At 43.1% G+C, this 25,788-nt stretch overlaps 2 protein-coding genes across 4 annotated transcripts; one reads left to right on the forward strand and one right to left on the reverse strand.

Moving 5' to 3' along the window:
- Positions 1-1,586: 1,586 nt before the first annotated feature.
- Positions 1,587-5,914, forward strand: rnft1 (ring finger protein, transmembrane 1). Of its 2 annotated transcripts, none has more exons than XM_082549050.1 (9): positions 1,587-1,803; positions 2,178-2,696; positions 2,778-2,854; positions 2,942-3,042; positions 3,171-3,324; positions 3,424-3,582; positions 3,685-3,750; positions 3,851-3,952; positions 5,012-5,914. In XM_082549050.1, exons 2-9 carry the CDS (start codon positions 2,294-2,296, stop codon positions 5,144-5,146), a joined length of 1,197 nt encoding a protein of 398 aa, XP_082405176.1. In that variant the 5' UTR covers positions 1,587-1,803; positions 2,178-2,293; the 3' UTR covers positions 5,147-5,914. The 2 variants fall into 2 exon arrangements, with proteins under 2 accessions (XP_082405176.1, XP_082405175.1); XM_082549049.1 differs by having other exon boundaries at positions 1,588-1,803; positions 2,248-2,696.
- A 141-nt stretch (positions 5,915-6,055) lies between these two features.
- rps6kb1a (ribosomal protein S6 kinase b, polypeptide 1a) lies at positions 6,056-17,972 on the reverse strand. Of its 2 annotated transcripts, none has more exons than XM_082549025.1 (15): positions 17,555-17,972; positions 16,510-16,553; positions 15,680-15,800; positions 14,148-14,216; positions 13,493-13,640; positions 13,343-13,400; positions 12,128-12,228; positions 11,876-11,966; positions 11,695-11,785; positions 11,469-11,576; positions 11,303-11,365; positions 11,142-11,219; positions 10,948-11,055; positions 9,827-9,939; positions 6,056-8,544 (listed from the first exon to the last, which is right to left on the reverse strand). In XM_082549025.1, exons 1-15 carry the CDS (start codon positions 17,624-17,626, stop codon positions 8,280-8,282), a joined length of 1,530 nt encoding a protein of 509 aa, XP_082405151.1. In that variant the 5' UTR covers positions 17,627-17,972; the 3' UTR covers positions 6,056-8,279. The 2 variants fall into 2 exon arrangements, with proteins under 2 accessions (XP_082405151.1, XP_082405152.1); XM_082549026.1 differs by lacking the exon at positions 17,555-17,972 and adding an exon at positions 17,211-17,533.
- Positions 17,973-25,788: the final 7,816 nt, after the last annotated feature.

The raw sequence follows: 25,788 nt of genomic DNA on the forward strand, positions 1-25,788 counted from the left end.
CCGGACATGACCGCTACCCCGGGTTGAGCCCCCCAAGGAAGATGCCTCCGGGGAACCCCCCGACGCCCTAAGCCTGTCCCTACCCCCACACCAATCACAACAGTGAAGGCGGGACCAAACTATGACCCCCCACCCCCACTAGGTGATGGAGCTGATCAAAGGAGCCCAGAGCAATTGATCTGATGTGGTGGCAGAGGCTGTATCAAGACTAATGTAATCTAATAGATAATTTCTATATTGGTTAGAATTAAGATTATTTTTATTTTTCCAGTTCATGAGGACTGTTTTCTTGGCTATGCATAGGGCAGTGAAAACCATATGGGCGATATTCTTTTCTGTAGTGACATTATCTAAGCTGCCCAACAAACACACTAAGGGGGAAGTTGGGATGTTACATTTCAGACACTTTGATAAGTCTTCACATATCTCGCGCCAAAACTTCTGCACTGGTGGACAGAACCAAAGAGCGTGGATGTAATTGTCTGGTGTATTGCCTTGACAGTGTGAGCAGTTGTTGGAAGATGTAAAGCCCATCTTCAACATCCGATGACCTGTATAGTGCACTCTATGTAGTATTTTGTATTGTATTAATTGCAGACTGGGATTTCTAATTAGATGAAAGGTTTTTAAGCAAATCTGAGACCAGAAGCTTTGGTCTAGGTTGACTGATAAATCTGCTTCCCACTTTGCAATAGGAAGGGATATTGATTCATCTAATTTAGAAAGTGTTCTGTATATTTTAGATAATAATTTGGGGGATTTAAGAGTAAGAAAATGTGCCGCACTTAGTGGTGTTTGTAATTCAACTTGACTGAGGTTAAATTTCTTTTTTACTATGGATTTAATTTGTTGATATTCTAAAAATCTTTTCTTGTTGATCCCATATTGTGTAACTAGTCTGTCAAATGGAATAAATTCTGTTCCCTCTAATATATGTTCTAAGTATTTAATTCCTTTACAACTCCATTCTGGGAAACTAATCATATTATTGTTTTGTAATATGTCAGGGTTATTCCAGATAGGTGTACGTTTGTATCTTTGTATCTTAGCTGTTCCTAGGATTGAATTCTTCCGGAGAGAGACCTCGGATGCTGTGCTTGGAATCTGCTGGATCCACTCTTCCACGTTGTGATCTGAAATCCAGATCAGGAGCCAAGATGAAATGATAAACCTCTATATTGGTCGACTTTTTACTTGTGACTGTGATAAAAATCCGTGATCAGATCAGTGATGCAGCTGAGATCAGGAAAAGAGTACTGCAGCCACTCAGGCTCTAACAACAAAATGCAAAGTGCTTTAAAGACATCCGATTATGAAGAGATACCAAGGCTACAGCAGCAGAATCAGCAGCAACACTGGAGCTGAGAGGAATGCAGTGTCTCAAAGACACATCAGGGGCTAAATCCTCTGGTTCAGCTGCAAACGTTTTATTCACCATCTCAATTTCTGTGAGCAACTAAAACCTGCTCTGGAAACTGAGCCGCCTACATAACGACACATGTGTGTTTTCTCTAAAGGGTTTATGCCTGTCATGTGACTGCAGTTCTGGGACATCCCAGTAGGTGGAGGTGTTGCGTCATTTTACCAAAACAAAAACAAAAAAAACCGCCTGAACTAGAAAAAAACGTCGTGACGTGTGCAGTCGTAAAACAACGTCATGTCTGTACAAGCAGCTTATGGCTTAGCCTAAAAGCTAACATCTTATTTTTGTTTTTTTTTTGTTTTTGTTTCGTTTGGCGGGTCGGCTTTTGTTCTAGATGGAGACCCAGAGCCTACCATGAAACTCCGGGTCCAGAATGACAGGTGAGCTGAAGCTTAAACGGGGCCTAAGAAGAAACATGCTAGTTGCTAATGCTAACGGCTAGCTGTGTGTAGGAAACGCTCAGTTAGCGGTCACTAAGCTGCTTTGGACCTTTTTTTATTACTATTACTTGAAAATGTCTGGGGGGTTTACCTAAAGGTAGTTACGTTGGTATAATGAAATGAGTTATATGGAAATAATGTCAGAGTAATTCACTTTTGTGAACTTTAGCCAACCTAAAAAAGCAGATCTCCAGTCGCATTCGTGCCCCAAAGTACCACAGTACTGTCAGAGAGGAGTCTCGGCTGTTTTAGCATAAACCCTTCATTACTTCTTAACACTTTATTAACGTCTTTACGTCGGTTCTCTCTGTCAGTTGACACGTAAACATGGCCGTGATCGTAGCTGCAGCGGGACACACTCTGACCGAGGCTCTTGTGTCTTAGGACTGATTCCAGAAGAGTACTGAAACTGAGGGAGTCTCCTACTGTAATGCAGCCTAATTCAACTGAGCGGGGAGGTCACGCGGGAAATGGTTTATCCCTAACTCTGCAGCCAGAGCTTTTCACCAGGGCACCTGTCAGTGGTGCTGCTGCCTCCAGCCCTGAGAGCAGTGAGGTACGAGTACCCATGACCGGTGGTCCCGGAGAGTCCAGTGGAGGTGCGTCATCCAGGAGATGCAGGATCAACTCCCACAGCCACACGCATTCACACGCACATAATCGGGCGCCCCCTTCCAGTTCAGAGCCCGAGCTTGACCCGCCCGACCCTGATCTGGACTCTGGAGAACCCAGCGCCTCTCTTTCTGAGCTACGCTGTCTCTTCCGCTGGCTCCAAAAGAGTCTTCCTTTCCTGGTCATACTGTGCGCTAAGCTGGTGATCCAACATGCTCTGGGTAAGCAGGAGTGAAGAAAACAGTGTCACCACAGCTGTGAGCACAAGAACGCATGTCATCGTGTCTCTCTTCCTTTACCAGGTTTAGCAGTTGGGATCGGCCTCTTCACGACCTTTCTGTATGTGAATAAAAACATTCAAACTCAAGTCTTTCTTCAGGTGAGTCAGCAGCTGAAAAACTGTTGATTTGTGATGCGTTTATGAATATTAATTAAGTCCCTGATACGACACGTTGTCTGTGTGCAGGATCGTCACTCAAAGCTGCAGTGCATATGGCTGCTGCTCTTCCTGATCTCCTGCACCTTACTGCTTTACTACACCTTTCTCACAGAGACACTTTATCATTGGTAAGGCACGATCCATTGTGTCACCTCACTTATCACTAGAAATATAGTGTCCGACCTAAAAGTGGAGTGTGATCAGATTTGTTGAAGAGCATTATGCCGTTTAACCCGACTGTCACCCTTCCTCGTAGCCTCATCCTGCTCAGTCCAACCATTGAGCGGCTGGGTTTCTGGGAGACACTCTGGGCAGTCGGCGTCACCAACTTTGTAATAAAGTTCCTCTGCATGGGAATCAAGTGCCTTATTCTGCTGCTGCCCTCTTCACTGGTGTCCTATCGAACTCAGGTTTGATTTGTGGATTTATTCTCGACATTGTTGACTTAATGAAGAAAACCAAAGCCCTGTTGGCAGGGCTGGTTCAGTAGCTTAAGTTTATTTCTCCAGGGCCGGTGGCTCATGTTGACTGAGGAGCTGGGTCAAGTCCACCAGACTATAGCGCCTGTTCCACTGTGGTTCCGCTACCTAGTCACCTACCAGGAGACAGAAGGCACCCCTGGACTTACACTCGGGGTCCTGTTGGCTTTGCTCTACCTCATACTAAAGGTGTGATCCTACAGCTTATATATTTTTGTAGTATAAATGCTAAAAGGGTTCTGTTTCCTGTTGACAATTACATCGAAAACTGTTGTTTTCTCTCCCTTTTAGCTTTTAGGATTGTATGGTCAGTGGACGTCTTTAATGAAAACTGGGAGGCTGTTCCTACGAGTCGAGGTCAGTGTTAAACAGCTTTATCTTTAAATTGTGAATTAAAGGTAAATGCAGATTGTGCTGAAGTGTCCGTATTGAAGTGTGTTTCCATGTTATTTCTCAGTGCACAGGCACAGCAGCCACGAGGAGTCAGTGTAACGAGGCTGGAGATGTCTGCCCCATCTGTCAGGGAGAGTACAGGGAGCCACGTGCACTTCTCTGTCAGGTAAAACGACACGTGCACACTTCCAGGGCCTGCTGTACGCTGCCACAAAAGTGTTGAGTCCCCCCTCATTTCTTTATGATTTGCTCCAAAGGAGCCAGACTTTTCTTTGAACACTGGCTGCTTTTTACTCATCTTCAGTCCTGTTCTTGTACCTGATCATTTTCAGAGGAATGCTTTTTTTAAATTTCTTTTGTTTATTAAGCAATTTAAGGCTGAACTCTAAGTCATTCAAGCATAAGAAGGCACCCAACTCAAGGCCCAGTGAATCAGTGTTAAGTCTTCACATGACAGACACCCCGACAGTGAACCAGCTGAAATGGTTTCTGTTGGGACTTTGTTGCTGCCAGCCTGTCTCAAAACATTTGTTCCCATTTCTTTAGCTGAATCTATAAAAAGTTTACTTGTTCATAGAAAATCAAGTAATGAGGGGTGGCTCAGGACTTGAGTACAGTCCTGTATTTGCTGCCTCAGTGTTCGATGCTTCTGTAAAACACTTTTAAATGGTGAGGTCAGAGTGTGTACAAATGTTCCCTGTCAGATTTTATATCAGGCACACAGCTCTGTGACATAGACTGTATATAAACCAGGGGTGGGGAACTCTGTGTCCTGCAGGGTTTAGATCTCACCCTGGGTCAACACACCTGAATCACATGATTAGTTCATTACCAGGCCTCTGGAGAACTTCAGGACATGTTGAGGAGGTCGTTTAGCCATTTAAATCAGCTGTGCTGGATCAAGGACACGTCTAAAACCTGCAGGACACCGGCCCTCGAGGCCTGGAGTTGCCCACCCCTGCGTTAGAGGAATGCAAATTTAGGGTACCTTTATATCGGCTTTATTTACTTTACAAAAGCTACAACCGCCTATTTATGGAGTCTTGAGCATAGAAGTGCGCCCCACCTGCTGTTGAAAAATGTCTGCAAGGGGCGGCCAATCAGGACAAAGCTGGTGTAAAGAGTGACGAAGGAGCTAAAACAAACTTGAAGAAGTTCAGTAGCCCTTTTCAGGCACTTTTGAGTGTAAAATGTGTTGATGTGCTTTCTCTTCTCCGCTGTGCAGCACATATTCTGTGACGAATGCATCGCTATGTGGTTCAACCGGGAGAAGAGCTGCCCCCTCTGCCGCACAGTCATCACAGAGAAGGTCTACAAGTGGAGAGATGGAGCCACGTCTCCACACCTGCAGATTTATTAATGGTTCAGGTGTGGGATATTGGTATTATTTTGTATGTAATATGTGACTTTTCATGGCTGTCAAGCCCCACTGACAGATAACGTCGTACACACTGTTTCATTAGTCAGTTAAAGGCTGGGCTCCTTGCTGGCCGGGGCCAGTGAAGGTACACAACCATAGGCACGTTTCTGGCTTCTCTTGTTAAATCTCCAGCAAAGAATTTCTTCTTCTCACAGAAATTATTTTCTCACCCTCGAGTATTTTTTTGATTTAAGTAGTTTTGCTTTGTGTTGCTTTTCCTCACCTTTAGTCTTTGAAACTTTCCTCGAGAATGAAAATTTCATTACTTCCACGTTTTTTTTTTAATGTTTTGTGAATATAGGAGCATAAGAGAATTACACACAGCACCTGATCCCCCGTCTTGTCTAGTGTTACCTAATTTCTGATCGCAACTATTCCGATTCATCCAAACGAATGCGCCAAATAAAAGCATCTGCTTCAGTTGTATCGTTCAGTTTGAAATCAGGCTGCAGAGCTGACCTTCTGGAACAACTCATAGGTATAATTGCTCATTAATGTGCACACAGTAAACTTCTTGCTTTCAGCTTTTTTGGGGGACTGCAGATTGTGATACTGATTTACACAAATTATTTTTTTACAGGGCTGACGTTGCCCCGTTTTTGTAAAAACCAAAGACTGGGAGAAACATCTATTTTATGTACAAAAATCATTTCACTGTTATTTTTATCCGCTCTGACCCATGAACTCTGATTAAAGATCTACATTTAAGTTAAGAGTTCTTGGCTTGATTTGTGGAGCAAACTGGGACCAGTTCCCTGGTGAACAGCTTCCAGTTTATGGGAAAAAACTTGGACGTTATCACTGAGATACGCTGAAATGTTCTGTTGCACCAGCAGGACTCAGACAGGCTCCGTTCATTTATGTTTTATTTCAACTTCATTATGTACATGATACAGTTCAGGTGAAGGATCGACACAACAAATGTCACCAGTGACTAAAATATCCTTTTCAACTCGAGACATGTTATCAAGTAAGCTTGATAAAGTATGGTTCAAACATCTGTGTGTAAAATGCTCCTTAAACATACCTGAACAGAAGCAAAATGCACCACTTTTACATCACCGTGTCTCAGACACGACAGTCACACCAAACCTCCCACTCAGACCACGATCAAAGATGTACACATCCTAGAAAGGCATGACGTCAGCGGTGGTAATCAATCCCAGCCTTACACGCGCACACGCACTCACACAACTACAATATACAGCAAACTGTACATACATGATGTACTCTGTCAGCAAAGGCACAGTGCCATTCCCATTGGTTTTTGCATCATAACATCATCTATCTTTCCACTGCAAAAGAAAAACTACACTTCAAGTTTTTGGCAAGGAAAGTCTAAAATGAAGAAAAAAAAGGTTTCAAAGTGAAACTATGCCTCGAAATAAATACTGTAAGACGTCGGGCCTTTGAAACATTAAAAAAAGCTGCATCTGAGGTTCTTGTAAGACTTTCTATGGAAATAAAATTACACTGTACACGATTATAATTGCAACAGAAGTCAAATCAACTTTTTACACATTCTGCTGCCCTATGTGAATAATACTACATAATAAATACATAGTTTGCATAGTGTAGACAACGAAGTGGAACCACAATGGCACTTGAAATAAATATAAACAAAGTAAGCGAGTGGAGTGACGGCTGTTAAACACAGCTGCTTTACAGGAATGATCCAAATACATCGGCTCAGTCAGTAAAACCTAAAACATGAACCAAAAGAAGTTCCTACACAGTTCATTTGTAGAAAAAGGCGCAAACTTCCTGTGTTTTCATTTTTATGATTACCAGAAAAATCCCCAAAGCTTCAGCTCGTTTTGGCCAAACGTTACAGTCAGCATTTGTGGATTGCAGGGAACAATTTCAAAAACAACAACAGAAGTCACTCGTTTAGCTTTCATTAGCATTATGGGAATCTGAATCCGACCTTTGGTCATTTTTAGGATGACAGGGTTCAATGGCTTGACTCCAAAGGCTCATCTAGCAGCTTTACGTCGCACAAACATCCCAAACATCGCACTCTTAATAGATGGTCTATTCACACAGATGTGTGTTAATACGCCCTTACGCTTAAAGCCATGTTACAATGCACAAAAAGCACACTCACAGTACCTTAGACATGAATGCAGCCCATGTCAGTAAAAAAGGCAGTGATACCAATCTGGCTCAGAGTATTTTGGGTCAACATGCTTGTTGGTTTCCAACCATGCCAGTGGCAATGAGACTGCATGAGTTAAAAAATAAGAGCAGGAGATTTAAGTGACACACAAAGGCTTTTGGAGTCTGTTTACATTCAACACAAAGAAAACGATCAGTGTTTCTGGATCGGCGTCCCGCAGGAAGCCTTCCAGTCACACAAAGCAGTGCCAGCATTTGGTATCGACTGTGGTGGAAGTGATGCACTTGGCTGAAATTTCACTTGTCTTTTTATAGCTGCTTTCCTTCAGGCGCGCTCTTCACCTGCTCTCAGCTCTAGTGACGAAGGCGATCTGACTCTGTCCTTTAAATATAAAGGACCTAACCCTGTGAAACTATGATCCAATAAATCCACTGACTGACAGCGCGATCCGAAATTTCACAGAGTGACTGTTCAGATAAAATGTCACGATGAGGAAGAAACAAACGCTCCTTATTAGAGATCCTTTTCTCACTGTGATGGAGTAGACTCGCCGTAAACACTACAAGTAACGTTACCCTAGACTCGAAGATAAAAGAGCACCAGTAAATCCTACAGTAATGCCAGTTGAGTACATCTCAATCACCTGAGCCCACTCGTCAGCTGGCGTTTTTCAGCACACGTTCGAACAGAGTTTGTCGAAGAGCACCTCTCACACCGCTCTGCTAATTTATAAACTGCTGATTAGCTGTGGCGAGTTACAAAAAAAAAAAAGGCCCAGGCTAAGTCAGGAGGTTTCAGGCGGTTAAGGAGGGGAAGGCGCTGCTGGAAGAGCTGGTGATCGGCGTTGACAGCGTCAGTCAAAGTAAAAAAGAAATCCTACAAGTCTCTTTGAAAGGACAAAAGGAAAAGGAAGGGACACTCAAAGAGGGCCGGCGTTCATAGGCGAGCCGAGCGTCATAGGTTCATTCGTAGGTGTTCGGGCCGCTTGGAGTTCATGGGGTACGCCTGCTTCTTGTAGGGCCCTACACTGATGCCTGAAGGGTGCCTGATGGGAAGCGGCGCAGAAGCCTCGGTGAAGCCGCTGCCGCTCGTGTCCATTTGCTCCACTGCTGAAACCTCCATGGGCTGGTCCATCGAGCTGCTGGGTGAAAGCAGAGATGGGCTGCCAGTCATCAAAGGTCCCCGGTGCCAGTTGCCCCCCCCTGCAAACTTCACCGGACTGAGGAAGAAGATATGACATACTTTGATTAGGCTCAAAGGCTGTTATGTGCACCACACGGCTACAGTCGTGAAAAAGTACACCAAAGCACACCATCACACACCAGGACTTACGAAGAAAACTTGTTTATTTAAATACAACCTGAGAATAAACAACACAACAACAACGTTGCTTCGGTTCAGTAAGACTTCCAGCTCTCTTCAGTCAGAGGTCTGGACTTTGACCGGGTCATTAAACCACATTTAGTGTTTTCTTTTTGAGACACTTGGATGTAGGTTCCCTGATGTGTCCTATGAAAGGATCCATTTAGGCCAAGCTTTAGCTGTCAGATAGAAAGCTGCATATTTGGCTCAAGGATACTTTGGTACACAGGAGTTCCACATTTGCTGCAAAACGAGCCCAGATCATTATCCCTCTACCACCACGCTCGGCCGGTGGTTTATGGCGTTATTGCCAGACATCTTCATTTTGGAACATTGTTCCAGAGGTTTTGTGGCGTGTACAGATACGACTTTGCAATCTAAGCCGTGCTGCCGTGTTCTTCTTTAGAGAAAAGAGTCTTGTCCTTGCAACCTTTGCCTTTTTCTAATTGTACTATTATGAACTTTCCCTGTCGAGTCTGAGATGTGGCTCTTAGGGAGTGCACGGACTGACGTGGCTTTCCTGGGTACAATGACAGTTGTGCTGAACATTTCCTGCTTGGGAATAATCGTTCCCACAGTAGAACGATTCACTTGAAATTATTTGGAAATGGTCTTGTGACCCTCTCAAAACTCATGGGCAGCAGCAACTGTTCCTCCTTGGCACTGTGTTAACACACACATTAATGCTCAAGACCAGCCAAAACATCTGCCTTTATGGTGGTGCTCAACTGATGATCAGTCAACTGCATTTGATCAGCAGCATCTGGGTTATTACTGTTTTAATGGGAGCAGTAAGGGAGTACCGTCCACTGATTCTGCATTCTGGCTTCAAATTATTTTGTGTTGTTGTTCATCTGAGGTTGTTTTTTTATTTAATGTTCTTATTCATGAAACCTTGCGTACAAGGGATGCGTACAATTACCCCCAAAACTCCAAAACACCCCTCACCTTCCCTATCCATGTTTTTATTCAATTCATTTAAGCTTTAATGACTTTATATGCCTTACTGTTAGCCAAGAAAATTTAAGCTATTCACAAGGTCAGCGAGTGAGTCATCAGGATGAAGACTTGTTTTGGGAAATTTTTTAAATGACCAGTGAAATCGGACAGATCTGCAGAGAAAAACAACATGCCGTTACCTCACAGGTGTTCTCGGGCTTCCCGGGAACTTTCGCGGCGAGCGGACCTTTGGCTCAAAGGAGAACTTCTCTTTGACGTTTTCAAGCACAGATGGGGCTACATATGTGAAACCCTGGGGAAGGGGTGGAGGACAAAAACAGAAAGATCTCAGCCCACTTCAAAGACCATCTTTCCAAAAACAACCCACAGCTGATGATGAGCAATGAAATGCTGAGTAAACCATATCATGCAATGCGGTGGAAAAGTGAGTGAAGCTTCCAGGAAAACCAACAGGATTAAACCAGATGGGACGCATTAACTGGTTCTCGTAAGACCCACTTGTCGAAAAGGGAACAAAAACAAAACACGAAAAAAACCCAGTATGTCCAGAACTAGCTGCTGTTTGCATGTTTTCAGACAACACAAACAGTCAGTGCACCGTTTTCTATTAAAAACTCTGCGTAAGTTTAGCAACATCAACTTTGCACCAGATATTTAGCGTTTTCCTACCTCACATCATCTGACCACAAACGATGACCGAACGAAACTCTACAAAACACTGACACGCAGGTTATGAGTCGTCTTTCATAGATCTTACCCTGCAACATTATTATACGCTCACCCACCACTCTGTCAGGTATACCTGTCTCAACTGCTAATTAGTGCACATAACTAATCAGCCAATGGCAGAGCAGCAACTCGCTCATTCACGCTAAACTCATACACATGGTCAAGATGACGTGTGAGGTTCAGAATGGGGCAGAAAGGTGATTTAAGCGACTCTGAATGTGGTTGCCGGTGCCAGATGGGCTGGTCCGAGTATATCTGAGAAACTGCTGATCTGCTGGGATTTTCCCACACCATCATCTCCAGAGTTTACAGAGAGTGGTCCAAAACAGAAAATAATCCAGTAAGCAGCCATTCTCTGCTAATGCCGGAGAAGGCTGGCCAGACTCGACTCAACAGAGCACTTTGGGACGTGTCGAAACGAGAGTCGCATCACGGACGCAGCAGCTGTGTGATGCTATCCTGTCAATGTGGGCCGGCACCTTGTTGAGTTACCAGTCAGTTTAGAAGGTTCACTAACACTTGCAAGGTGTAACTAATGAAGTGGCCGGTGAGTGAGGCACCAGTTACACACCAGGAAGACTTGATTGGCACTTTCACTGAGCATGGAGTCATCGGGGCTGTCCACTGGAGTCTGACTGGTGAACTTGGAATCAAACTGGCTGACATCATCAGCTGATTGCTGTAAAAATACAATAGTAATCAGGTTAGTTAATGACCTTCATGGCCACATTACACAGGACATCTCTGTGTGGAAGACAAACTCACCAGAAATGGTTTAAATGGAGGCTCTACTTTGCGAGCAAGGAGTTCGTCCCAATTTATAAGGCGGAAGAACGTATGGGCCTAGGAAACATGACAGCCGTTTTGTGTCTGCGTGGTTTTTTAAAAACATATTTTTCAAGCTCCATCTGAAAAGCGATGCCTACCTGGACTTCAGCTGCATCTCCTGGACCGCCCCCGAGTCGCAACGAGGCATTTCTCTTCAGCAACTAGAAAAAACATAAATATTCGTATTTTTGACAGCAGATCAGTGCTTTTTAACGAGACAGGCGTGTGAAGCGTGTGGGGAGGAGCAAGGCTTTAACAGCTCACCTTTTTCAGAAGGTCCCTGGCTTCTTGCGTGAGGTAAGGTGGAAGGCTGAGTTTACATTTTAAGATTTTGTCTATAGTCTTCTTTCGGTTTTCACCGGTGAACGGAGGCTGAGGGACAGCAGCAGATTGGAAACATTAGCTGAGCAGCACGATAAGGACGCTGTGAGTAACGGTTCCGGTTACTTGTATTAGTTAGTTATTAAGATGTTGACTGGTTTGTACTTACTGCTCCTGTCAGCATGTCGTACATGAGCGCTCCCAGACTCCACCAGTCCACAGCACGATTATGTCCACTCCTCATCAGGATCTCTGGAGCCCTGAAGAAGAAGAGGCAGAGGAGAAGGCGTGTCAAACCAGAGGCATGAATGTGCTGATGTGTATGCAAATCATCAGACTGTTTGCCATACATGTACTCGATAGTGCCGCAGAAGGTGTGGGTGACTGTTCCATCATGGATGGACTCTTTGCATAGGCCGAAATCCGTCAGCTTCACGTGTCCTAGAAGGTGGATGCGTACAGAGGACACGTTAGAAGGTTCAAGGTTGTGTTTTAATAGTTGAATGCAAAACAAGCAGAAGATATTTGCAAGAAAATCTCAGTTGGTGAAGGACATGTATCTAAGTCGGACGTTTAGTAAGCAGCTCCTAGTGTTTCAGTACCGTTGTTATTGAGCATGATGTTCTCAGGTTTTAAGTCCCTGTAGATGATGCCTTTTTGGTGCAGGTGACCCAGCGCCATTGAGATCTCGGCCAGGTAGAAACTGTCAACAGAAAAACACAACGCAGGTCCCATATTTAGTCGAATGCATTGACATTTCTATCCATTTTTCCTCGTTACTCTTCTATGTTTACGCACATTTCTTGCCCACGTTATGATGTAATGTTTACACTCCTGTGCCTTTCTGCACTCAGTGTCTCTCATTATTCTAGGAACACTACTAACCCTTATTTGTTCAGCACTTTGGTTCATGGAGTCTCCATCTACAGACTGTGTTTATAAGACAAAAGGACTCATACTGCAAGCATTCAGTCCCTGCTCCAGCTGAACAGTCCTACTGTTCCAGCTCAGTGTCTGAGAGACAGAGTCACCTACGTGCCTCCCTTCACGTAAGTCAGTTCCTCAAACTTTAAACTCCCCCGTGTGCCAATTTCCTCGATGTGATTGTTTTTCCTCGTGATGCTTTTTGGGGCTCCAGTTTAAATATGTCCGTCTGCTCCAATCAGAACACAAGCAGCTACTGTTTGTCTCTTTGTTGTATTCCTAGAAATATTTTGGAGAACCTGTTTTTGACTGAATGTGAATCATAAAGTCACATCACTGGGTGTTAAGATGCCTCTTCTGTGGGTTAACATCCTAAATGCATGGTGCTGATCATGTAATATGCAAACATGCAAGTTAATGTAAAGATGCAACTACTGTATAAAGCAGCAAATCAATCTGTTCAGCAAGCTGGTAGGAAGGACTAATGTGAAACATCACAGTCACAGGAGTTAGTGTGTGCAACAAACAAAACACACAACTTCACACGTCTGGTCAAAAACAACAAATTGTATGAATGTAGATAACGTTCCTCTCAGTGGTGTCACTCAGACGGTCATCTCTGTTTTTGGTGAAAGTGGATATTAATAAGTGCCAACTTCCACCTACTCATGTTTGCGTACGGTGTGTGCACAACATGTCAGATGTATTTGTTTGTCACACGTGGTACGTAAGGATTCTTAGGGATGATATTTACATTTGTCCCTGTTTTCATTGGACACTGGCTTTGTTCGTGATAATGAAAGCTTGCAGCTGCGCTTACTGTGAGCGCAGTAAACTGAACTCAACCAAAAAAAGAAGACGATCGAGGTTTTACCAGCAACAGACCAACTCACCATGCTGTGTCCTCCATGAAGATTCCCTCTCTTTCCAGCTGCATGAACAGCTCCCCGCCTAGTTACCACATACGAAAACTCATCGTTCAAATGTATTCACACTGGGAATGAGGAGCTGCACTGATAGAATGACTGGGAATTCCTTCTCACCGCTCAGATACTCAAGGATGAGGTACAACTTTCCCCCCGTCTGGAAGGCATAGATCAGGTCAACAATGAACGGATGTTTAACCTCCTCCAATATGTTCCTCTCGGCTTTGGTGTGGGCGGTGTCCTTTGCGTTACGCACAATCATGGCCTGGACAGAAAAGCACAGTGCAGGGGTGTGAAACTATTTGGGCAATAAATCTTACCCCATTAGCTGGCACGAAACCTTTAAAACATCAGCTGCAGAGGCAGAGCGGGAACCGGGACGCCAAGATGGTAGCTACAGCTAAGTCTCATTAAGCTAATAAACAGTCATTAAGCGAAACCTCAGGCTTCGGGGAATATGAGCTGGTTTTTCAAGGAGAGCCAGACATGAGCTCTGTGTCGACAGCAGAGAGGAGGCAAGCTGAACAGAAGCAGCAGCTCTGAGGTGTCATGAGAAAAACGCCTGGTGCCATTATTTTAGGTTGGTTTGTCCTTCTGGCTTCGTAGCTCAGCGTAAGAGGATATCATATTCAGATCACCTGCTCCGGCTCGTAGCTATTGATACGGAGAACTCGGACATCAACTCTGCAACACCAGACTGATTGTGTATTCAGACACGGGCCAGTTTCTACGAATGAACCCGACTCGAGTACATGCAAGCAGATTTACTCACCTTCTTTAAAACCTTCATAGCAAATATCTTCCCAGAGGTGGCACCCGATACCTTCCGAACCTGGAACACCTGCAAAAATAATTTACATTTGTATAAAGACATTTAAGGAGGAGTGCTACAAGGTTCATCAAATTTTATCTAAGACTAAAGCGCACAAAGAAAGAAATGCATTTCCTGAAAGACAAGCAGCAGTGATACAACACAGATTTTTTTAATGTAACATCAAATATGTGCAGCACTCCCTCGCACTCTGGCATGGAGCTAAGGTCATAACGCCCATAATGAAACGCTGCTCTTACTCTGCGCAGTGAGAGCAGGTGAACGTAATGCCAATGCTTGCCTCTGGGTCTTACTGACTGTATCTATATGTTAGTTTGAATATCTTGAACTTCGGCTGACAGCTTCCAGAGAGATATAAGATGATTTTATAGCTAACATTATTGCTTAAGCATGTGACTTTTGTAGCTTATTTAAGACTTTTTAATACCACCTTTTCAAAAACTACGATGAATGTACCGTCACCTATCCTTTGGCTGTGGGGTCCAGATATTTTGAATTGGAAAAATTATACATTCGAGACACAAATTCAATCGCTCAGGTATGAATTTGAAAATCATTGTCTTTACTCTTAAAAAATAAGACTAAAATCATCTGTTCTTACTTCGTATAAGGAAAGGCTTGAGTTCTGACCCTCAGTTAAAAATACAGAGAAACTTTTGCCAAATTATGCAACATGACGACGATATCAAAACAGCTGCCAATGTGCTACATTTTTCTTCTTCTTTTTTCTTAATACGATTGTGTTATCTCATAATTCTAAGTAAGTCCCAAGTTACGGAAAATGACTTTGTTGTCATCTCCGTCAAAACCACTTCAGACAGAGCAAGTCATGCATCTGCTTGCTAAGTGAAAAATGTTTCCAAAATAACTAATGTGCTCTGTCATTGTCAAGTTTAGCAACGAAACATCAGGGAAGTTCCAGAGCTCTACATCCACAAAAATAAGGCAGAACCTACAATGTGCACTCATCTTTAAAATCTCCATTTGTCCTAAGATTTGATACAAGCAGCTGCAGACGGATTACTTTGATGCTTTATGTCTATGCAAAGAAAGGCTTCTACTTCTTTGCTTCAAGAGCTTACGGTAAAGGTGAAACAGGATTTCTTTCTTCCTACCACAGGAAAAATATTGCTAGATATTTGTGGGAATTGGAGGGCTGTTGATAAACAACAATGACACTGTAAACTATTGCCAAATTTCCCATTCCACCCACTGGAATTTCAAGACATCTGCAATGCCTCCCACACATACTGACACCAGGTCCCAGGCTAAGAAATATAAGTTGCATTTTACACGATTTTAAAAACAAAGGGTTTTTTGTTTTTAAATTAACGCTGCATCAAATGCATATGAATATGAAGATGTAAGTTAAGCCTTTTCAAACCCTAACTTTCAAGTCAAGAGGGGTCAATAAAAGGAGGAGGGAAAACGTGTCAGAGAGAAATGTCGATTTGAGAGTCTTGAGTCCTCACCTTCCCATAGCCACCTTTTCCCAAAACTTTCAGCAGCTCAAAGCATTCGGGCCTGATCTGCTCTGTTCCTTTGTTCACGCTGTTCTCTGAAATTTCAAACTTCTCACAGTCATCCATGTTACTGGCAAAACAAAGCAAAAAAATAAATAAAGAAGATAAGAAAGTAAAGATGAAACACAGGTTCAGAATATTTTGCACAACACTGTTAGCATTTTAGGATGAGTGCCACAAACACTTGAGCACCGTGACAACATTGGGTAATGGCTGGACTTTTTCTGATGCTAGTTTTATTTTATTTATTTTTATGTATTTTGTTTGGGGTGGGGGGACTGGCTGAGTGAGATCAGTGCCCACTGCTAAAGCACTTCCACACAAAGATCCCTCAGATATTTCCAAGTGAGAACAAAGAAGCCAAACAGGATTATCACAGATTACAATGATTGTTTTACCTGCTAAATGGTGCTTCACACAGCACCACAGGTCTCCACCTGGATGCATGAACGGCTCTCAAAGCTACCAGGTTTCAGTTCACTTTAATGGGCAACCCAGCATTAGAAAACAAAACAACCCTGCTACAGAGGGTTGTTATGGTCTGGCACTACATAACGTATGTTAGTTTTCCATTAAGTTTAGTTGCAAATTTCTTATGGCTCAGAAGTACAATCAAGTTCGCTTAAAATTGGTTAGTTCTTTTACCAATTTAAAAACAGCTATGACGGGATTTAGGTTTTTCCCAGATCCTGAAATGTTGACTCCCACGCATCCAATTAAGAAAAATGGTTTGTTCCCTTTTTCGAAACACAGTGAATCACAACATCGCTTATACTCACAAATCAAAGCTACTGCACTGCTCCATGTACTCACTGAGCTGCCCCTGGAAACAAAAGGGGACACCGGGACACAACATTTAGGCACACAGGAATGCGAGGGAGAACTGTTCTTTACTAGGGAGTCTGAATCAATCGGAGGTACATTACAGACCTTTTCATTTTCTAGCGATATATTTTTATTAGCCTAGTTCACTCAAAGTTAGGACAGCCTCACGGCTAACCAATACAGTTAAGCAGGGACGTGCTGTATGTCTAACACTATCAGTTTTAAACGAAACTGATAACCAGGAACGCAGCGACGACAGCAGACTCGTAGCCTCGCGTTAACGTTACGCCGCGGTGGGAAGGCTAGCAAAAGTGTGATCCTCTTACCTGCAGTGATGCTAGCACCGGTAGCATTTCAGCCTGTTGTTGGTCGGCTGGAGTATAATTTATTTGTATTATTATTATTTTCTAAAAAACGGTCAGAAAGGGATACACTACTGATTAAATTAAAGTAGCTAACAAACCGCAGATATAGCATTCATGTGCAGCTAATGTAGCTAGTTACACGGCAATAAGAGCATCCCTCCGAAAATACCGATTAATAGCGTTGCCGCTCATAGCTCCATAATCGGACAACCCCTTACGCCCTAGCTACTACACCGTCAATTGCTATTGTTTAGCTTTCGTTATGCTTTATTTCTAACCTGACATTTTACCTTATTTTTGATTTCTTTACCCTCTGGCGTTGATATCTTCTCTGCTTGTACACTTTCAACTGAAGAATAACCTTACTTGTACTTGAGGGCTGGCCACCTTAACTTAAGCCACCCATCGTCCAAAACTTTAAGTAAAATCCAGAAAATGTAACTGTAATGTTTAATTTCATTGTAGCTAACGTTGTATGTGAAAGCACATTAATACGCGGGAAAAGAGTGAAAGATGACGTGTCCGATAATGGATACATGGGCACCGGTGTTAGCAACTTAGGCCTCGGAGCTGCTTAGTTCTAGCTAACTGGCTAACAGCAGGGACATTAGCCTTAGCGTTAGCATCAACTCACCCCATCCTCAAATTCTTCGTCAGAGACATTCTCATCCGGTTGATCCAAATCGATGTCAAAAACCGCGGCCATGGCCGCGACACCTTACTTGGCGTTAAATGACAAAACACAGGCCCGATCCGTCACCTCATGTGAGAGCCATCACCGTTACAACCGGCTACAGCAGAAAGCATGGGCTCACCAACCAAAACAACACAGGAATCGAACAGCAGCAACAAAAAGAGCCTCTAGCGTCGGCCGGCGGCACTACTCTGCTCAGGCTGGACGAAAACATCAGGAAAGAGTTCCAGTAACGGCAGATCAGGAAAATAAATCCAGTAACTGAAAGAGGGAAAGTGGTCAGATGTGCCAACATAAACAAACAAACACACACTAATAAGAAAAATAAATAAATGAACGAATAAATATAGGTGGATGATTTATTTCCCAGTCTGTGCAAATTACATTTGAATTGTATTTAAAGATTTGCATAAAAACGTATTTATAGTACATGTTTATGAGAGAATGTATTTCATTTCCTGTGTTTTTTCCAAAAATATAGATGATAGTTTTAGACTTGGGTCAGAACAAAAATCAGAAATTGTGTCATGTGACACAGTAGTGCTCCATGCCGAACCCAAGTCATAATCTAACACTAACTTTATATATTCATCAAACAAAGGTCAGATGTATAATGTAAGCTCCTCTTTTATTTTAGCCTACTCACAACAGCAGATTGTAAGAATTTGCAGCCCTCGACTTAACAGATCTTCCTTTTGCTGCTTTCCAAACTTGCAGTACAGACAGTCATATTCATCATAATCTGATCATGTAAACGAGTCATGCAGTCCAGTGACACTGGACTTCTCTGAGAAATCAGAAATTGACCAAACATAAAATTCAACCACTAAAACTAGTGGTGGTTGACCACCAGGTGGTGTAGCTCAGCTGGTGACATAGCTCAGGGGGTAGAGCAGGTCACCGACGGTCTATGGGTCGATCCCTGTGTGCTCCCAGCTCCAGTCTGCCAACTGACCCCAAGCTGCCCTCCAATGCATCCATCAGAGTACGGATGCATGTGAATGTTACACAGAAAGCACTTATATAGACTGACACAGGAAAAAGGGCTGGAGGTGTGAATGAGTCACACACACACACACACACACACACACACACATATATATATATATATATATATATAATGCTTTCCAATTTAAAACCAGCTTTTGTGTATAACAGTAAATTTGAACGTTCACAGCTAACAGATAAAAATATCATTTAGATTAATGAGTTTGCACAAACTCCTGGATTAACCAATACAGAAATATTTTTTAAAAGTCATTTTATTAATTATTCCTAATTGAGGACAGCTGGGGCATGAAGCATCCATTGGGCTGTGGTTTAATAAACTTGCTCAGCACCGCGTGTTTAGCCTGCACAGGTTTTTGGGCAGGGGTGTGAATAATAATAATAATGATGATGATGATGATGATGATGATGATGACTTCCATCCAGACGATTCAGTATCATTCTGTCGGACTGACACACTTGTTTTTTACATGAGTCATCATTGCTCGTCTGAGTCAAAATATCTGCTGTTGTAAAGGCTCCCAAGTATAAGACGCTCATGTTCTGCTCTTTGCGACTTCTTCAGGTATTTCACATCAGGGTTTGTATACAATCCCCCTTTTTTCTTACCAGTAGGTGGCAGCAAGAAAAAGGCAACCTTTTTTTCTTCTCTCCTCATTCATTCATCCTGAAAAATGCCTGTTTATTCATGCTGTATTGCCGCGCTTTCATCCAATCCAAAACCATTACAAAATGCACCAAATGCTAATATATATTTGAATTTCTTGGTATCGTACTGATGAGGAAACATGTTGTGCCGCCTTTGGCTTAGAGCTTCAGGATGTCTTCTAGAATTTGTCTACACTGATACAGAGATATCAAAGCAGTACAGGTAAGTGTACCTTCCTGTTGTGAGTACACAGACAGGAAACCCTGTGGTGTTTTAGCTCACACAGAGGTAGCACACGAGCATCTGTGCCTGAGGCCGTTTATGGCCATGCTGTCGACGCTATATTGAGAGAAGCTTGCATGCTACCCTGTGATGTCTGCGGTACCTGTAGAAAGAAGTGGAATGAGAACTTGTTGCTATTTCCTCACATTGTATTTAGAAGCCTACTACACTTCTGCTTTTGTCCTTTTGGTGAGAAGTGTTACACTGTTCCATGTCTTCATCGTGAGTCATCATCATGTTGTCCTTGAAAGGATTTTGTGTGTGTGTGTGTGTGTGTGTGTGTGTGTGTGTGTGTGTGTGTGTGTGTGTGTGTCGGGGAAGCGGTTAAAAAAAATAAATTTAATGTCGACAACATTTTTGGAAGCAAAGGCTAACAGTACGTAGCGGTTTATTCAGCCCTGTCTGATCTGTCACAGTAAATATACAGTAAAATGCATAAATATATGGTGTGTTTATCTTCACCTGTTTCAGTGTCAGCCAGGTATCAAAACTAAAGCTCAATAAATCCATAATGATCAGATTTACTGAGGACCGCACAGATTCACTCTTAAAGAGACAGTTCATCTGTTGTGTTTTCACCCTGGCTATCTATGAAAAATACTTTGGTGTGAACAACCTGGTTTGGGAGATATCAGCTGTAGAGACGTCTTCCTTTTCTGGGATATGACAGAACCACATGAATAGGTAAAGAAAAACCCAAACTTTGTGAGAAGTATTATGTGGGAACTATTTTCTTTCTCCTTTTTACACTGGCCAACCAACAGGTGCCTTCAGCCAGCTGAGAGGAACAATACCAGAGTTTGCACTCTGTCACACCGTCACAGGTAGATGCACACTTCCTCCTTTGTGGTAATGTGGTTGACAGGTGTAGTTTGGTTTAAAAAAAACAGTTCCTGCCTAAAAGGGCTCAGGAAAAGTTCATTTTTATTAGCAGAAAGAGACACTGCTGCTGAGTTTTGGGTGATTTGAACAGCGTAAGGAAAGCGCCATTTGCTTTTAGTTTAGTCAAGAGAAGTTCTACAACCAGTAGCTGTACAACTGGGAAACCCACACCACAACAGTCTAATAGAATAATTAGCACTACAGGGTAGAGGAAAACATCTGCCTCTTTAATGTATGTTCTGTATCCTGTATTGGCTCATAATTACTTTCCCAGTGTTAAATATGAGGTGAAGACAGGAAAAAGTCGCTCCAGTGTCAAACGGTGCACTTACAGCAAGAAAGGGAAGACTGAACGTTAATCCACCCACATGCATCTGCTGTGACAGCAAAACTATTAGGATCACATATCGCAAATTAAACAGTGGATGGTAAAAGTGGATTTTCAACCTATTTCTCTGATAAAGGGCTAAAAATATACACTTTATATCAGTCGGTCACTTTTGCTCAGACAAAGTGAAAGCAGTTAGCATAAATGTGCTCCCTCTTGCAAGACAGTGCGTCTTTGAACGCTTCAACTATGCGTGACCTCCTGCATAGTACAGGAAAAGTGACAATGATTACAGACGAAATTCCCAGCATGTCTTTCACTTTAGGAGCCACAAGGTCAGCCTTCTTTTATTTGCCGGAGAGGTTTGCAGGGTTGAGGAAATGCCCCTCGCAGGGTAGCGTTACTCTGAGCGCTGCCTCAAATCCATCTGATAGTTTGTTTTGCTTTACCCAGTGATCAAAACCAGCTGCACCGGGTAACAAAATAGGATTTCTGTGTGTGTGTTCTCTCTATTGTTTAGCTTTGTTTATGTTTACAAAAGAACAGAAGAGACACTGGTAGAAAGTCACGGCGCTCTGTTGTGGGTCTGCGTGGTGACTTGAGGTCGGGATTGTGTTTGTTCAAAATCACTTAGCATATCAACTGACTGGGTTGTGCTCTCGTGTTTGGACTTTGTCAATATGGAAGGCCATTAATTTAAAAACTGAAGGTTAAAGCTGTCAGCGTCTTCATTTTTCTTTTTTTGCTGAATGCATACACCTGTGGTTTACTGAGAAGCTCGAGGGGGGCGGGGGCTCTACTCCAGTCTGAATGTGTTTTATGTGAACAATAAACGGCTGCAACACGAGAAAACTGTGTCGTTTTTCTGATTCTCGTTTAAATGGCAGGTGTTCCCCTATAACCAGGCAGTAGCCCTGTCATTGACGCCAATTTTTCATATTGTGACTAAGCTGTGTGAAAAGGTGACAGCAAAACTGACACACTGACGCACAAAAGAGGGTGGGGAAGTTTATTTTCCAAAAGAAAGTACAGACTGCAAAGTGAACGTTGAAAAGTCAGCTATCTATGCATCTGCGCACCTGCAGCAAAGCAAAGGGCCACCAGTCACTAGTGTGGGTTCAAGCACAGTGTTTGCGTCAGGTTAGCGCCGTCGCTGATGAAAGTCAGAGTCATAGAAGCCAAAAACACCAGTGCAATACTAATTTAACTAACAGTTGCCCTTTAAAGACTTCTTATTATAATGGCAGGCATTCCCCTATAACTGTATAGTACCTGCTGATAACTGCAATCAAAATGGGGCTTTTTTGTTCCTTCTTTGAAATTAAAATCAAGATAAACTATATTTAAATGTTATTCTGACTTTGTGATTCATCAGGATGAAAACAAACAAAAAAGCAATTTAGAGATGGCTAATTTGAAATATTAGCATTTTTATTATAAACAAATAGGTTTTTATTGCAAATGTGGAGGCTTTATGCAAGATTATTTGTACCCTCCCAAAAAAATAAAATCCAACCAAAAATTTGGGATTTTGTAATCAGAAGTGTTTTTCCTAACAATGGGCTCCCACAGACCAAATATTTGGTGGAACATGCAAAAAGTAGTCAGACGATAAATGTTTAATTTCCTTGAAGAAATGTAATTTCCCCCAAGATACTGATTGTATTACAAGATAGACTACAGTCAAACACTGGCATAAGCAAATAATTGAGAACTTCCTGTCAAATTTATTAACTAGACCGCCTAAAGTTAAGCTCCATGGTCCTTGTTCAGAGATAAAGGGGAGTTATAGTGATAAATACTGCGGGGCTCAGTGTTGAAACTACGAAGGAACCCAAGAGGAAAGCATCTGGAGGTGAGACTGGCAGACAGGCCACGGAAAGCTATTTTAGTGGAATATCGCTGAGAGATCTACATGAATGTGGGCACACAGCACATTGGAGTGGTGGAGTCTGGCATGTGTGTGTCCGGTTTAGTTTGCTGTGTGTGGTTGATTGCAGCACGGGCACGATTCATATAACCACATCGCATGCGTAAAGAGGCCACATACAGAGAATGAGGGCAAGACTAAAATTAGCTCTGAGCAGAATGGCACAAAAGATGAGAGTTTAGGTTTTAGAGAGTAATATCGTGATTTTAATGTCAAAATCTAGGCACCGGGGCTGTGGTGTCACATGTTTTTGGCTCCTGACACATCAACAGAAGCTCCTTTTTAAATTGCCAGCAGCAGCTAGTGTGTAACATGTTAAACCGATCTTTAGATTTGAACAAAAGCCTCTGACAGAACAGTCTTTCACAGCAGGCGGGCTTTCTGCCTGTAATGCACACAGCAGCCTGCACACAGGCCCTGACAGCAGTGCCATAGTGAGGAGGTAATCCTGCTAACATCCAGGACTGTTGACCTCCTCTGTAGCGCCACCAGTAAAGGTGGTTCTGATAAACCCATCCAGGATCGTTACCTGTCTCCGTTACCGTCCCAGTAAGTGAACGTGTCGCCTCACCCTACAGCACTTTCTTCAAAATCAGCTACTGGCGGTTTTTCTGGTTCTTTTCCAGCGTTGCCTAATTTGAAATGAAAAAGGACAGCATGAATGGTATGCTCGGAAGGCACTGTGAGGCATTCCTGTAATATTCCTTAGATGGCATCATGTCATGACAGACACCTGCACGTACGCGTAAAGCTGAGCTTAAGCAGCCCTCGGATCAGACCCCGTGCGGAGGAGAGTCCGTGCCGTCAGATTTCCGGCATTCCAAAGGTTGACTCAGTGATACTCGCATCAAAGGGGGTGTGCAGTTTCGAACAGTGTGTGCTGGGCTGTGTGGTACATTTCGGCGATTTTACGCCCATTCTACTCTCAGGCATGCTCTGCCTTATTGTGTTTCCTAATCTTAACACGGCGCTCACGTCCGCATGCCACACCTGAATGACGCAGTTTCCTTGGCAGAATTCCTGGGACATGAAGGTAGGACAAACTGTGAAAAACGTGACGAGCCATTCATGCAGGTTTACTACGAGTCCTCTCTGCCCTCTTACCACAGTAGGCACATTTGCGAGAGCAGCCTTGGCACAGTGGTACACAAAAGACCGATCAGTGCCAAATTGCTCTGAAGATCCTTTAACAGTGTAATAAAAACAAAGTTTACTTTTTACTTGCATATAAGTAGAGAGCGCGCAATGAAATTCACCGATCAATATAAAAGTTCAGATCCTTTTAAAACGTTGCACTGACTTGAAGTCCGTCCTGAGGTTTGAAAGGCTTGAGGAAAAGGCAGGCGGAAGAGCAGAGGATGTGTGTTTCGTCACGGTGGCCACCTGGCGTCAGCCATTAGGCTGTCTGCTCCGTTGGCACTGTGTGGGCAGGAAAAGCAGACGCTTCTGCCAAATTATGCTCTGTTAAAATACCCACACATGATTTAGGTTCAGCTCGGGGCACGGAGATGTGAAACAATACATCATCACGTGGTAATTGTTTGAGCCATTTTATTTAGGTAATTGTAAATCATTAACACCAGGGGCCAGCCGAGCAAGTGTTGATACTTCAGCTAGACGCTCCGCCTCGACCAGTCGAGGCCCATATCTCTCCTCTGAGTGAATTATGAGGAGTCTGAAGCTGCTGATAAGCCCGTTTGATCCTGGCATACCAAAGCACAACAAAGGCCTTTAGAAACGTGTACGGCAGGGTTAAGGAGACGGTGTTGAACTGGTCAGTCCTCGAAATGAATATGCTGGTGCAGTCAGACCACCGAGGCTTCTGAATGCAACAAGTTGGAAAATGAAAAAGTTTGGGTGGTTGCTGTGTGTCTTTTGTTTCTACATTTGCATTTATGTGTGTGTGTAAGCAGGCACAAGGTCTGCAAATGAGTCCAGTTGCATTTTGTTTAAATGTAGCTGTATTAATATGTATGCTAATATTTATCTAGTTTAAAACTTCATATATCCAACACCGAACCTGCGTATTATTTACGCTCCGCATAGTAACATTTATATTTTTGTAATCTAATATTGCCAAACATCATCAACATGCTTATCTGTGAGATGTAAAATACTCTGCACTGAATAATAATTTATGTCCAAAAAAAAAAGAAAAGAAAAATCATCTCAATTATTAAAAGTATTAAATTAAAACAGTTAACTATCGAACACAGGATGTCTCCTACTTCCTGGCAGGAAGGACATCTTCTCCAGGTTTAAGTTTGACATCACATTCTGTCTATAAACGGCATATTGTAGCACAGCTGTCGTCCTAAACAGGGCATTATGTCACTAAATCCTTCTCTTGCGATCTGACAATAGGGTTTGGAGCTCGTTCGGCTTTTCCATGTTTTAACGGGGTGACTTTTCTTTGCAAGGCATCTTTGTACCATTTGGTCCGCCTGCTCACTCCACTGTGGTCTGACACGATCCCGTGACCGCTGCTGACAAAAACGAAGGACCTTAGGGTGAGTCTGAATTAGAAAAAGAAAGAAAGAATGAAAAGAAATCCACATTGTCAGCATAATGTAATGAGACAGAATGTGAAAGGAACTAAGTGGATAACCAAATGCAGAGTGGGCTTGCGGGTGGGCGGGTGTTGGATGAAGTCAGTGATATTTCAGCATCCCTGGGTGTTCAGCGTGCTGAAAGGAGGGGCACAAACTGGAGAGCTAGAGACAGCGAGGGGGTGGCGAGCCATAGGCAGGCAGGAGGGTGCTGGAAAGAAGCAGCGCCACCAGATTTAACTGTAATATAGTTTATACAGCATATGGGGAGACCAGCGAGAGGACAAAAGCAGTGTCACTGCTTATCTATCAGTCCCCCGACCTGTTTAGACAGGCACGATTTGCATGTTAGGTTTTCAGACAGAGCCCAGGGGAAGGGTGGGGTGGGTGGAAATAGTCATCTTCATGGTGCTCTGGGTGTGGCTGCTCTGGGAACGGGACAGGACTCGGCACAGGTCACACGCCTGACCTCAGGACACAAGATCACGCTGTGTTCAAACACACCCACCAACACTGGGTTCTTATTTTTTCATAACCACACAGAAG

Source organism: Aulonocara stuartgranti (genome assembly GCF_965226115.1).
Source record: "Aulonocara stuartgranti genome assembly, chromosome: 10".
In the NCBI taxonomy this organism is placed as follows: Eukaryota; Metazoa; Chordata; class Actinopteri; order Cichliformes; family Cichlidae; genus Aulonocara; species Aulonocara stuartgranti.

Bases quoted from the DNA above. Each gene is read 5' to 3' on its own strand.
- rnft1 (XM_082549049.1), top strand. From the start codon at position 1,778: ATGAAACTCCGGGTCCAGAATGACAG. The intron at 3,043-3,170 runs GTAAGGCACGAT...CCTTCCTCGTAG, and splicing joins ACAGAGACACTTTATCATTG to CCTCATCCTGCTCAGTCCAA. The intron at 3,751-3,850 runs GTCAGTGTTAAA...GTTATTTCTCAG, and splicing joins GGCTGTTCCTACGAGTCGAG to TGCACAGGCACAGCAGCCAC.
- rps6kb1a (XM_082549025.1), bottom strand. From the start codon at position 17,626: ATGGCCGCGGTTTTTGACATCGATTTGGATCAACCGGATGAGAATGTC. The intron at 11,786-11,875 runs GTATGGCAAACA...CTTCTTCTTCAG, and splicing joins TGCGGCACTATCGAGTACAT to GGCTCCAGAGATCCTGATGA. The intron at 9,940-10,947 runs GTGTGTAACTGG...CCCCTTCCCCAG, and splicing joins GTGCCAATCAAGTCTTCCTG to GGTTTCACATATGTAGCCCC.